Genomic DNA, 13,752 nt, shown 5'->3' with positions numbered 1-13,752 from the left:
GGTAGGGAGTGGTTCAGAGACCCGTTCCCGGGGTGAATACTCCGGGACCTACACGAGGAGGACCTTGGGGCTGGGGAGGGGCCCACCTGACTTGACCTTGCCGTTGGTGGAGATGGCCGAGATGGAGAGGCCCGTGATGGAGGTCACCGTGACCGAGAGCAGGATGATGATCCAGGTCAGGACTGTGGGGGTGGGCGGGGAGGTGATCGCCCCAAAACTCAGTCAGGGCATTTCTCAGAAGGAGCCATTTGAGGAGCCTGAATCAGCCAACTGATTCACCACATGACCTAAGTCACTTTCCTTCTCTGAGCCTCACTTTTCTCATCTGAAAAATGGGTCTCTGTCTACCTCCTGGTGTATTCTAAATAGCCAGGGAGCTGATAAGCCAACATGTAAAGAATCATTACGTATGGAAGGGTAGGTATCCTCTCTTAATAATAAAATAAAGTAATAGTTACCACTTGATGAGCACCTCTGGGTGCCAAACCCTGTGCTGTTTTATGTGCATCAGAGGAACCCCACAATAGATCTGTGAGGTGGGGACAGTTATTGCCCCCATTTAACTGATGAGGAAACCAAAGCTCAGAGAGGTTAAAAACTTGTCCAAGGTCACACAGCATGGTACAGAGCTAGCAGCTGGTCTGTCCACAGTGTGAGTTCTTAACCCAGATGCTCTGCAGAAGAAACTTGGCTCCAAGAGGTTAAGGGACTTACTGAGGGCAAACTGAGCCAGGGAGAGCCCCCAGGCCTGCTGACTCCACGTCCAGTGCTCCTTGGCCACACTGCCCTGACCTCTGTAACCCGTGGGCTCTGTAACCCAAGTTCAAGATTGCTCCCGTGGAGCCTGGGAGGACCAGGACCCGGGCGCACCTTCCCCCTGCCCCCCAGAGGCAGCACTCACCAATGCCTGCCTGGGCGGTAATCCAGGGGAGCCGCAGATAGAGGATCACACCCCAGATATTGAGCATGCAACGGATCTGGGAGGAGAGGGGGGTCAGAGGCCACCTGGGGGGGCTGAGTACCCCAAGGCCAAGCACATAAGTCCCTGTCCCCAGTCTTGGCATGGCATCGGGCACCTAGGGGACACCTGGGTTCTTTCCTTGCTTCACCCACTTTAGTGGGTGCCCACTTCAGTGCCTCTCTGGTTCTGTGGGGCAGGGAGGGGAGGGGTACCCAGAGACCCACCTGTCCCTCCCACCACTCTCCTATCCTCCTTCCATCGAGGCCTGAGGATGGGCAGCAAGCATTATCACCCCTCACCCTGCTCCAAGCCCAGGGTCCTGTGTCTGCCAGCCCCATTCATGGCCCAGTGGCCAGCTGTTGGCCCAGAGCCTGGCATTCAGGGGGAACTCAGCAAATGCCAGCTGAGCCAATGCCCTACATACAAGCAGAAATCAGGGCTCAGGTGGCTTTGACTTCAGCTTCCGAATTTAAAGCAAAGCCAGATGCCACAGCTGAGGCTGGAATCCCATGTGGGAGGGGCTGGTGTGGTCTTTGGCCCCAGCCACGTCTTGGGGTGGGGGACATGTGGCATTTACAAGCCCAGGGAGATTTCTTTTTTCTTTCTCTTTTCTTTTTCTTTTTTTTTTTAAGCCTTTAAAATTTTTTTGAATGTAATTTATTTTAAAAAATTGAGGTATAGTTGATTTACAATATTATATTAGCTTCAGGTATATAACATAGTGATTCAAAATTTTAGGCCTGGGAAATTTCGAAGGCCCTCCATATGCTCTGAGGTACTGAATGGGCCCACACCAGGCTCTGGCCACCACAGTGAGGGAGGGAGACCCAGACTCCGGGGCCTCTGGAGCTAGAGGGGGGTTGACTGTTCAGATGGAGAAAGAGGCACAGCCAAGCAGGCAGTTGGCAGAGTTAAGGTCAGAACCCAGGCTTCCTGCCTCCCAGAGCGGGAAGCTTTCTCCTAGATCTCATGCGATCCCCTCTGTAAAGTGCCATAATGTCTTCCAAAGCCAAGTACATTAGATTGTTTGCTATCTTGGGGTCTAAAACAGCAAACCTTCTCCTTCCCATCGTGGAGAATGAGAAAACAATGTTGTGGATTTGTGTTTAGTACTGCCCTCTGGTGGCTCTTTGGGGAAACACAGTTTCTCTCAACTCCAAGGTGGGCATTCATCCAAGCGCTTTACATCTATTAATTCATTGAATGCTCATCATTTCATAGACGATGAAAGTGAGGCATAGACAGGTTAAGTAACTTGTCTAAGGTCACATGATGACTGAGCAGACAAACAGAGATCTTCCCCAGGGTTAGGTCTCAGTCTGGGAGGTAAACGGAGGTCAGGAAGTACAAAAGCAGAGAAAATTTGAGGTCACTAGGCAGAAGGGGAAACTGAGGCCCGGGCTGAGTCTTGGGTCTGCCTTGACTACTAAGGCCCGAGAGTCCAAGCTGAGCCTGAATGGAGCTCTGTCACCCTACCCCCATCCCTGAACATCCCATCCACGCCCCACTCACCATCACCCCCTTGACCCAGCCAAAGCGCACAGGCTCCTCAGGGTTCTTCTCGCCGTTGGTACCTGCCTCATCCTCCACCAGCCCATCGGTCATCTCATGGCTGGGCCGGCTGTCAAAGGCCAGGGCATGCAGGTGGCTGCCTTCCTGCTGGGAGCGCAGAGACCGTGGGTCAGGCAGGCAGGGGTCATGACAATCCAGCACCCCCGCCTCCCCACCCTCCACCGTCCAGCCTCCCAAGTAGCAAACCAGCAAGCCCCGTCTCTGCTGCAGACCTTTCTTACCCTCCTCTCCCCATCTCCTTTAGGTGAGTGTAAACTCTGTAAACTTCCACTGACCGGGAGCTCATTACCTCTCTGGGCAACCCTAGATTGCTTGACTGGGTCGCCAATGACTGGGCAATGAATATTACATGTGCCCAGAGCTTTACAGCTCCCATACCCGCATTCCATGTGGGCCTCTCAACCCATGAGGAAGACACCTGTTTGTCCCCATGACACAGATGACAGAGCCAAGGCTCAGAGAGGTTAGGTAACTGGCCAAGGTCACACAGCAGGAAGGGCCACTCCTCTGGGACGGTGTTTACCTTGAGGAAGGAGTGCAGGTCGGCCAGCGTGGGCCGGGCCTTTCGGGGCTCGCCGGGCAGGGTGCTGTTGGCATAGTGCTCGTAGGCAGGCACCACATCGATAGTGTTGTAGCCAAAGGTGCGCATGTAGAAGGTGCTGCCGTGGGTCAGGTGGCTGGGGTGGCTGCTCTCATAGGCGGCCGGTGGGGGGGGCTCATCGCCCCCCAGCAACGTGCTGATGGTGAAGCGCCCACTGCACAGAGCAGGGTCCCTGGGCATCTCCGACACTGGTAGCTCTGCCATTGTGGCTCTGGGAGTCGGGGGAGGGGGCCAGGGTCGGCGGGGACACGCAGGGTGGCTTTATAGGCTGGGGCCACAGCAGGGAGGAGGCGGAGAGGTTGGCCCAAACCGCCCACAGCTGGTGAGCAAGGTCCCTGGACAGGGTGGGAGGCAGAGCACGTGCCTGATGCTGTCCTACCCACCATCTGATCTTGGAGATAGCAACATGGCCTCGGACTGGGAGCCGGGGCTGGGTCAGCAGAGAAGGGGGGCATGCCCAGCCCCTGGGTCCTAGAGAGGCTCTTCTGAGTTTGGGGGCAGTGGACATCAGCAGCCGGACCCTAGGAAGGAGTGTTCACCAAGAGGATCCTTAGGGACCCTACGAGGGTCCCCAGAGACAGCCTGATGGCCTGAGGACCCAATCCACGCAGGTTCAAAAACCTCTTGTTTCAGTATATGGTATTTAGTTTTATATTTTGTTTATTTAGTATGTTCGAATAGATGAACGGTATGACATTTAAAAAGATACACACACACACACACACACATATATAAAAGGTTAGTCTCTCTTACTATGAGAGAGGTAGTGTGGTGGCCACCTGATGTGCCACCAGAAAAGAAGCACAACCCCCAGCTGCTGCGAGGGGTCTCAGTGTCAGCTCCTATGGCAATGGCCTTGCCTACGGCTGAGGTCCCCATGGAGCTCTCATCCAATGATAGGTGCGGGATGCAAAGGCCTGATGCCCTGCCCCCAGATCTGAGGAGCCACCCCACCTCCAGAAGTCCCCAGGGTCAGCTGAGGCTTTGTCTACACAGCAGCCCACTCCTCCCTCTGTCCCGTCCTGCTTCCTTCTCTTCTCGCCAGAGGTACTGACCCCAAGAGCTCTACTGGTGAGTGCCCTGCAGGCTCACCTTTGTCTCAGAGTCTGCTTCCTGGGGGTGGGTGGCCTAAAGCTCACAGGAAAACCACTCATCTCTTTGTTATCCCTGCTGCGTTTTGCATCTTTCAGCCGTTCAACTAACAAACCTTATTGACCATCGACCATGTCATGGGTGGAGACAGGAGGCAGGAACACAGACGGCGGGCACAGGCTGCTGAGTTAGTGGGGGAAACGGACCTGGAAAGAGACCAGCCCCGCTGTGTGAAGAGGGCAGCGAGGGGAGAGATGCACATGGAGGAGGGTCAGGGTGGGGACAACCAGGGACAGGACAGACCCCTGACCGGAGTCTGGGAGGACAAGCTGCTCTTCTGAAGGCAGGGGATGGTTGGAGGCCTCAAGGCCACCACCAGCCACAGGCCTCTAAGCTTGGCTTATGCCCAGGCTCTGGCCCTCCTCCTGAGGGACACACTTTCTCTATCTCCCTGCCCTGCCTCTCAGACCTGAGCTGGGCTCTCAAAGCTCACCTACGTCCCCAGAGACCAGCTCTGAGATGCTCAGAGCCCCCCGGGGCTCCATGACGTCCATCAGCAAGTCAGCACCAGTGGACTGAGAACTTGCGGGGGGCCCGGCTGGCTTCTGCTGCCCCCTCACTCCTGGTTCAGAGAGGCCCAGGACAGGAGGAAATGCTCAGACTGTGTTAGGGTAGCAACCTGCGTTAGGGAATCACCCCTCTAAGATGAAGTGCTTCAATTGGGGTCCAGGAGCCCCACAAATTTGTAGACAAGTTTTCATACCTAAGTGCATTTTCCTGGAAAGGGGGGCATAAAGTTCATCCAACTTGCTAGAAGACCAGTCCACGGGGGCAGGGATCTGGGCCCATCTTGTTCACTGACATTCCCAAGCAGTTAGAACAGCACAGAGCAGGTCCTCATTAAACGCTTGTTGAATGAGTAACGAAGGGAAGCCAGAACCAAAGAGAGGCTGCCACAGAAACCCTTGGCTGACAGAACTACCCCGGGGGTGGGGATGGGGACAAAGGGTAGGTCCTCGGGGTCCTCCCAGCTCAACCAGGCACAGAGGTGAGCTGAGGACGGCTGGTCCTCGATGATAAACCCCAAAGATTATGATCACTGTGCACTGTTTTGCAAAGTTGATATATTTACTATGTGTTCAATTCTTTAAAAGACTCTTCTCGGGGCTCCCCAGACCCCCAGACTCGCCTACTCCCTCTCCAGGACGTGTGGCCCCTCCTCAGAGAGGCTTCTGTAGGAGGGTGTCCCCAGTCCCAAGCCAGCTGCCAGCACGGGGGAAGGCTCCAAGGTGAGGACTCCAGGGCCAGGACCACAGCTGTGGTCAGTTTTCCGCCTTCTCTGCAGCGCCCTGCCCCATCTGCCAATTACTCCTTCCCTCCCACGGGGCCTCAGGGTAGAGCTTACAGACCTTATCGCCCTCTCCATCTTTAACTGCCACTTGACTGGTGAAAATCACAGCTGCCCAACACCCCCTTATGCTGTCCCTACATACCCTGTACCCGGAGCAGCTGTGGAAAATTCGTGATTAAGATCTCAGGCGAGGAAGTGGTCAGAGGGACCAAGGCTGGTTTCCAGCAGCACTGGGGCCCCGGCAGAATGAGGGCCCACAGCTTTGCTGGATGACCTTGAGCAAGCCACTTCCTCCCCCTCTACAATTCCCAGGCCTGGGTCAGCTCCAAGGTCCCTTCCAGCCCTGGAGGGGAGCATTTGCTTTTTCGAGAAGCCTTTCCTGTGCCCCCCATACCTGTATGTCTCTGGGTGGGGGGATTTAAGCAGGACCCCTCAAAAGGCTTATCAATAGGACAGTTGAAGGGACTGTTGGAACTCCTTGTCCCAAAGCACAGACGCCAAAGAAAGGGGCTTCCTGCCCTTGGATGGAAGTCCATCCCTTTGAGAAATGCTCACAGAGGCACTCTTCTTGATGGGAGCACCATGTGGGTCACACACGACTCCTGCCTTCCAGGGCTTCAGCTGCCAGGTTGCCCAGAGGCTGTCAGGTCTGAGACCAGGAGTGGAAGTTGGAGGAACCCTGAGTGAAACCCTGGGATTTGGCCTCAGGGGCTGTCAGGCTCCCGTCTCAGTTGTCAGTTTCTCCAGGGCTCTGAGCAAGTCGTTCCCTCAGCCCCCTCTGCCACCACTTAAAAGCCAAATGGAAATGACACCTACATCAGGCTGGCTCTCACTCACTCAAGGGCCCCTGGCTGGGTGACTTAGGGCCCCTGGACTCTCCCGGATCTCGGAGGAGGAAGAATGGGGTATTAAAGGAACAGAAAGACTCAGGAAACTCCCTGGAAGGGAAAACCCCAGGCACAGGGGGCTGAAATGGTGAGGACAGAAGGGCCTGCTGTCTTCACAGCCACTGAGGCACCTAAGCCTTTATGCACCAGGACTGGAACTCACAGCCTAGCCTGGCAGACTAACCAGCAAGGAGATCGCAGCAACTGGCTAGCAGAGGAGGGAGGCTGCCCTGGAGGAGGGGGAGCCTCGAGGGGAGACGTAGGCAAGGATGGAGGGGGTTCTGGGTCATGGGGGCTTGGGAAGGCGCGGTCAGTGGGAGGGACCAGGTGGTGGGACTGGAGCTCACAGTGCCATGGTGGGCGGGGGAGGGAAGAAATGGTGGGAGATGAGGCTGAAAGTGGTCTGATTGTTTCTTCAGTCACTCGCATTTATTGAGTGCCTACTGCATACCATACCCTGTGCTAGGTAAAGAAGGCACCACGGGGAACAAGACAAAGGCCCTGCCCTCCTGGAGCTCACATTCTAGTGGAAGAGACAGACAAGCAGTAAACAAGCAATCATCATGGTACATTCAGTGATAAGTGCTATGAAGAAAACAACGCTTTTTTTTTTTTTTTTTTTAAAGGAGGGGCATTTAGGCCTCTCTGAGAATGAGAATTTTGAGCTGAGATCCAACAATAAGGAGGAGACACCCATAAGTGAGCAGGTGTGAGCACAGGGGTTCCAGAAAGAGGAGAGAGCATGTGCAAAGGCTCTGGGGTAGGAGTGTGGCTGGGGATTCAAGATGGCAAGGAGGCCAGGATGGCAGGAGCCGAGGGACTGAGGAGATGGGTTTGAGACATGGAAGGGGGGACACCAGGCCTTATAAGCCAGGGTTAGAAGTTGCACGTTCTATTATATGATGGTCAGATTTATATTTTTCAAAGTTCACTTTGGTCATTGTGTGGAGATTGGATGGAGGGAGGCAAGGGCAAAGCACGACTAGTGGGGCCACTGTGGGTGCATGAAGGTGGTGGCCGGGCCGGGGAGTAGATGTGGATGGCAGGGTGGTGAGAAGTGTTGGGAGTTGAGATATATTCTGAAGGCAGAGCCGATAGAACCAGCACACGGATTCATGTAGGACAGGAGTTGGAGAGAAGAGGGAAACAGGGAGGACTCTGTGGGGGAAATGTGGTGTCATTTTTGAGTAGGGACACCTGGCAAGGAGGGCCTTGAATGCCAGGGTAAGAGACTGGCCTTTGTCCTGGGGGATCAGATCTCATCTGTTTCTGGAAAGCTGGTGGGGAGCATAGTGGGGTGGTGAGCAGTGCCAGGAAAAAAGAACAGGGCCAGGGAGGGCCAGGAGGGGCTCTGGTGACAGTCAGGCAGAACAGACAACTGCACAGCTCTGAGCCCTCGGGCTCATCCCTGACTGCACACAACACTCAACCATCTCACTGGGGCCTCTGACAAATGCTGACTCCCCCACTGGAGATGCTATGGGCCTGGGGCCGGAAAGGGGGTGAGGGGCCGGCATCAGTATTCTTAGAAATCTCCCCAGGTGGAACTGGGCAGTCAGGCTGAGACCCAGTGGGCTAAAGAGAACAATCTTTCACACGCAGACTGCCCACCCCCACACCAACCCCCGCCCCATCCCCACGTCCACATCCGCCCCGGTCCCACGAGGCTCGCCTGGAGAGGATGGGTATGATGCAACCCTGGTGTCGTGAAATAGCCGGGTAAGAGGATGCGCTGCTCGTCGGCCTGATTCACAACACCAGCTGCAGCAACGATACCAGAACTCGGCGAGCTTCCTCCTCTGGATGTGGCTCCGAGGGTTTGAGGCAGTGATGACAAGCCTGGGCAAACATCCTCCCCGACCGATGGCTGCCCTGGGCCAGCACCATGCAGAGGCCCAGGGCTGCAAATGATGGAGGCTGGGTCCCTGCCCACAGGGGGGGCGCACAGACTTGATGGTAGTGAGGAAGTGGGGAGTAGACACAAAACCCTGTATACAGTGTAGGGGGAAGGGCAACAATGGAGGTGTCTGGCACTGGAGAGGTCTGGGAAGCCAGAGGCTGACTGCAACCTCTGCAAGCAATCAGGACCAAGAAAACTGAGATTTCTCTTGAGCCTTGCAAACCACATAAGTGTGTCTATTGCAATCCTGGTCCTTCTATCCGGACAGTGTTACAGCAGTTGAACACTGAAGTACCTTGAAGCTACTGGCAGCTAAAGCAAAAGGGAAACATGTTTGATGATTAAGATATTTTCATTGTTAAAGGAACAACTCCTGGTTCCTTTTTCTTCACGGTTAGACTTGCTTTTTTAAAAAAGTCTTTTTAGCCAACATTCATTCCACAGTAATTGTAGGTATTAATAATGTATTAGACACAGCCTGGCTGTTTTGGAGGATACACAGAAGGACAGGGCACAGTGTCCTCAAGTAGCATATAGTTCCTCAGAGGAGGTAACGACCACAACAGCCACAACCCAAGGCCCAAAGGCAGAAATCCCTGATAAAATGCTACATGGGTTCAGAGAAGGGATGACTTCCTCTGGCTGGGGTAATGATGGAGTGGGATGTATGAAGTAGCACAGTTAGAATAACGGCAAAAAGAGATAAACAAACATTTAAGGCAGGAGAGTGCCATGTGTTAGCTTGGAGCTTCCTGGCAGCCAAGGCAAAAAGTAGAATTATAATCAGTAGTCACTATCTGGTAAAAAGAGATTTCACTTTTTTTCCCCCTCTTCCTCTTCTCATAAAGAAAATAAATCTCCATCAACCCTTGACCCCTCCACCCAAACTTGGAAAAGATCCCAAAACAAGGGTGGCTTGAGCTCATTCCTGCTGCATCAACACAAACTGAAGCAGTGATTCTAACAGAAATTCGGTCCTATAGTCACAGGCATGACCATGTGCTCTTCCCCCTGATGACTCAGCCTATGTGCTCTCCAAGAGACCAAGGAGCCAAACCCATTGTTTCTCCTAGCCCCAGCTTTTCACTTTTAAATACACCTTCAGTTTTTCTAACTTTCCTGTAAACCTTTTTGTCTTTCTTGAAAAAAATAGAGGAAAAACATGGTCATTCTGCTCGATTTTGAACTCCACAGTGCATTCCTAATCAGAATACTCCTTAATGGCAGCTTTTGGAGCTCAGGAGCCTCTGACCTGATACTGGAGCTGGGGCCAGGGGACCTAGAATCAAGGAACTGCTTTAAAAGCTCAGCTTCCCCCACCCCATCGCCCAAATTGGGTCCAGCCCTAGACACATGGAGGGAGTGGGAAGGATAAGAGTCAAAGGAGGCCTGGACCTGGCTCTGCACCACCTACCTCATGACCTCAGGCCTGTGTGCCTTAGTTTCATCATCTGCCAAATGGATAATTCTTCTCAATGAGTGTTTTGATGATCGAGAGAGGGAACTTGTGAAAGAAGCATTTCAGAGGACATTAATATTGCTCTGCAAATATGTGTGTGTGTGTGTGTGTGTGTGTGTGTATTCCGCCCCCCACCCTTCCCCCAGCTCTTTAGCTACCAGAAAAGAAAGGTGGGGGTGGGGGAAGAAACCAACTCATTCTTGACTATTTAAGGCAATGCTTTTTAGTAAGGGCAGGCACTAAAATTTATTAACAAACAAACAAAAAAGTTAGGGCATTAGGAGGAGTCGCGGGGAAGGGTTGCTTGGGATCAGAAGGTGGAAACCCAAAGGGAGTTGGGTTTGGTCATTTGCATTCATCACAACTTGGGCTTCGACAGGGCAAATGTCCAGAGGATCCCAGAAGCCCAGAGAGAGGGTCTCCCCCATCATCTTGTTGCCCCTTTACCAGACACTTGAAATAAGCTACTGACCTCCTTAATATATATCCCAAACGATCTTCTGCCGGTGGTCACCAAGGGTTCGGCTGCAAGATGACACTTGCCATCCGGAATGCATTTGTGCTAAAGTGGGGAAGGGGCTGGATCCAAAGGGAGTCTGCCCTCCAGACGCGGTCCCTCTGGCTGGGTGCGAGTCCCCAGGGTATGGAGCCCTACAGCAGGAAGTCCGAGGGGCTTCACGTGGAGCGGGAATCGAGTCCTCACTCCCAGCAAGCTTCGTTAGCAGCAGCACTGAGTGCTGGAGAGGCTCAGGACAAGCCCGGCAAGGCCTGTACCTGCCAAAGGTGGATGCGGGAAGGCTGGGGGCAGGTGGACACTAGGAAAGAACACCTCTGATGAGGGCCCAGGGATTCGGCCAGAGTTGTCAGATGGTCATTCACTTGTGATTTCCTGGGAAATGGACACTGCGGTCCCTGCCACCACCACCCCCCCCCCGCCCCCTCAGTAATGCATTTCAACTGGTGTCATCTTTACTGATTAACCATCAACATCAAAAACCATCCTAGACAACTAGCTTTGACCTTGGTGGGTACACAATGGGCAAGTTGACCCAATGGGCCCTAACTAGTTAGAATTTTCATCTTCCTATTTAGTGTATCTCTGACAATCTATGATTTATTGAAAGTCCCCGTTGAGGAAGGTGGGGGGAGTCCACATTTAGAGGGGCCTACTTCACTCCCTTCTTCTTCAGAACAATGGTCTTGACCCTGTTCTTGACCCAGGACATGAAAATCACCTGGGGAACTTTAAAAAACCAGTCAGCGCCTAGGCCCCTCCCCAGACCAATTAAGTCAGAAACTCAGGGGGCAGGGGCTTGGAAGCCAGTAGTTTTAAGAGCTCCCCAGGTGATCCTAATCGCTCTCCAGGGTTGAGAATGGCAGAGCTGGGGCTATAAGCTTGAGAAAGATGTGTTGATTAAGGCTGTGCACAGCACAAAATCTGGCTTTTCTTGATAAAGGTAATGCTGATTTAGGGTTCTTAAAAATAATCTTTCATGTTGTAAAAGGATTTTAAAGAGCTTTTTTATCCTGGGTAGACTCATGAATATATAAGCAGGTTATCAGCCCTTTGCTTGAATTCACTGCCTAAGGCCAACAGACAGCTTTACAGTTATTGATTTGTAAGACAAGTGTGTGTCCCCAAATGAGACCACCCCTCATCACTCTGCCTGATGGACCACACACCCCAGGTGCAAACCCCACATACTCACCTCTTGGACAAGGTGGATGCCCCACAATCAGGTTTCTGCTCAGCCAGGAAGGGCTGCACATGAGGCCTGTGACCTCCGGCAGTTCTCCACCTGGTTCCAAGGCCCCTCAACTCACCTGAGTCCTGCTGTTTCCCCAGCTTCAAGGTCATAGGAGAGATTAACAGCTGCATGAGACTGCTGGGGTCTAGTGGGGAGCTGGAGTGGAGCTCACTGTATCATTCTGGGATGGTTGGGTGGCCACACCCAAACCACGCTGGCCCCCCACCCCACCCACCCCTCTGCGGTCTGGATCCTGGTCAAGTGCAGATGGCTCCTGCATCCCCCAGCCACAGGAAATCTGATCTTCTTTATCTAGCCCTTCCTTGTGACATTTCCTAAGGCTTCCTATTTTATTATAGTGTCTGTGCGCACGCACACACCTGCTTATCTCTTCTCCCCGCCTACCACACCACACCATGAGCTTACAAAAGCAGGAAATGCAACTCGGTCTCACCTAGGAAGAAGCCTTTTGCTGTTGGTCTCACCTCAGTAAAAGGTAAGCTTCTTGAAGGCAGGGATGTCAATTCATTTCACCACTGTGTCCTAGAACAATGCCTGGCACAGGATAGATGCTCAAACATTTGTTGAACTGCGTTCTTCAATCAGCGGTCACTGAATCAACAGGAATCACAACTTGAACTTGACATGCCAACGTTGGTCCCCTTGTAGCAAATTTTTGGCTTACTAATTTTAACCTAAATTTGTCTCTTGCAAAAAACAAAAAGATTGCCATCCCTGGGGTGGGGGTAATTGAGTCCACCCTGCACCCATGTGAAAAACCTGTTGTGAAGTGCAGAAGCCAAATGGTAGAGGACATACCTATAGCCCTAGAGACCCATCTAAACAACGCTGGGAGTAGGGTGGCCAAAATTAACCTTTATTGAGGGCCCACAGTATGTCAGGCAATAGGTAGGTGATTTCTATAAATTAACCTCATATTCCCATTAGCCTGATGGAATATGATTGGTATCCCTGCTTTACATCTGAGCAATCTAGTTCTAAGCAGTCAAACGACTTGCCCTCAGTCACATGATTACCAGATGGTGAAATAGTGATTTTAGCCCAACTTTCAGGCCAGCTCCAAGGCTTGTGGCGTCTCTTGAAAATGCCAGGCCCTGAGGCCTGGTGGGCTTGTTCCATTCAGGGCTCTGTGCTTGGAGAGCCTTCAGTCTTGGGCTGGCCCCTCAATATTCATTTCCTTTTCCTCCCCCCGACCCCCACTGTTGCTGAGCTCTTTCCTTTCAGAATTTAGTTTTCAAAGAAGTCTCGAATGGGGCTTCCCTGATGGTGCAGTGGTTGAGAGTCCGCCTGCCGATGCAGGGGACACGGGTTCGTGCCGCGGTCCGGGAAGATCCCACATGCCGCGGACTGGCTGGGCCCGTGAGCCATGGCCGCTGAGCCTGCACGTCCGGAGCCTGTGCTCCGCAACAGGAGAGGCCCACATACCGCAAAAAAAAAAAAAAAAGAAGTCTCGAAATCTTTCTTAGGCCTTTTGTGCTTTCTAAAGCTAATAATCGCTGCCAGCCACCAGAGGGCCACATCCCAAACATTCATATTTAGGGAATCAAAATGCCCTTTTGGGTTTGGTTTAATTTTCCTAAAAATACAAGCCAGCTGATGTGTGTGGCTGACCAGTATGAAAGCTCACCCAGGGACCCACTCTGAGTGCAAGAGGGTCAGCCGGGTGGTGAAGGTGATGCCTCTGGGCCGGCACTGTTTGGGGGGAGGCATTTGCAGCAACTGGGCAGAGGGGCTCTCCAGCCGACCTCCCTGAGGAAAATGTCTTACCCCAGCAACAGCACCGCCGGCATGCAGCTCTCCTGGGCTCTGGGGCCTCACTGCCCACCATCAGTCCTCATACTTCTCTGTGGCTGTGTGCTTCCCGGGGCTTCTATGGAAATCTGGCTGTTCCAAGGGAATGGCTAAAGCACCCCTCATTTGGGGTGACCAGTGGCCCTAACCTTGTCCTCTTTCCTCGTGGGTGGCATTTTAAAGGTTTTAACTAGGACTCCGCTGAAAAGCTTCTAGCTCTGAGATCTGGGTAAACGGGGCTACGCTTTACTGCAGCAGCCAGCTCTCCACCTGCCCCCAGCCCCTTGACAGATTCCCCTCTCCAGCCACCGGCTCTTGCCAGCCCCTGCTCCAGGAGGTGCTGCAGAGCGTGGAAGAGACCACTAAGCC

General features: G+C 53.1%; 1 protein-coding gene across 4 annotated transcripts in view; it reads right to left on the bottom strand.

Moving 5' to 3' along the window:
- Nucleotides 1-3,338, bottom strand: part of SLC12A3 (solute carrier family 12 member 3) — a 36,753-nt gene extending 33,415 nt beyond the window's left edge. For 2 of the 4 annotated variants that reach the window (XM_060000253.1, XM_060000255.1), the window contains exons 1-4: nt 3,057-3,338; nt 2,474-2,620; nt 902-977; nt 87-182 (exon numbers count right to left, since the gene is read on the bottom strand). In XM_060000253.1, the coding sequence (XP_059856236.1) occupies nt 87-182; nt 902-977; nt 2,474-2,620; nt 3,057-3,338 (601 nt within the window). The remainder of the gene's footprint in view (nt 1-86; nt 183-901; nt 978-2,473; nt 2,621-3,056) is intronic. The other 2 variants (XM_060000254.1, XM_060000256.1) reach the window with 1 other exon arrangement.
- Nucleotides 3,339-13,752: the final 10,414 nt, after the last annotated feature.

The sequence above is a fragment of the Delphinus delphis genome, chromosome 20 (assembly GCF_949987515.2).
Source record: "Delphinus delphis chromosome 20, mDelDel1.2, whole genome shotgun sequence".
In the NCBI taxonomy this organism is placed as follows: domain Eukaryota; kingdom Metazoa; phylum Chordata; class Mammalia; order Artiodactyla; family Delphinidae; genus Delphinus; species Delphinus delphis.
The sequence above is the reverse complement of the archived record's forward strand: the minus strand, read 5'-3'. Positions and strand labels throughout refer to the sequence as shown.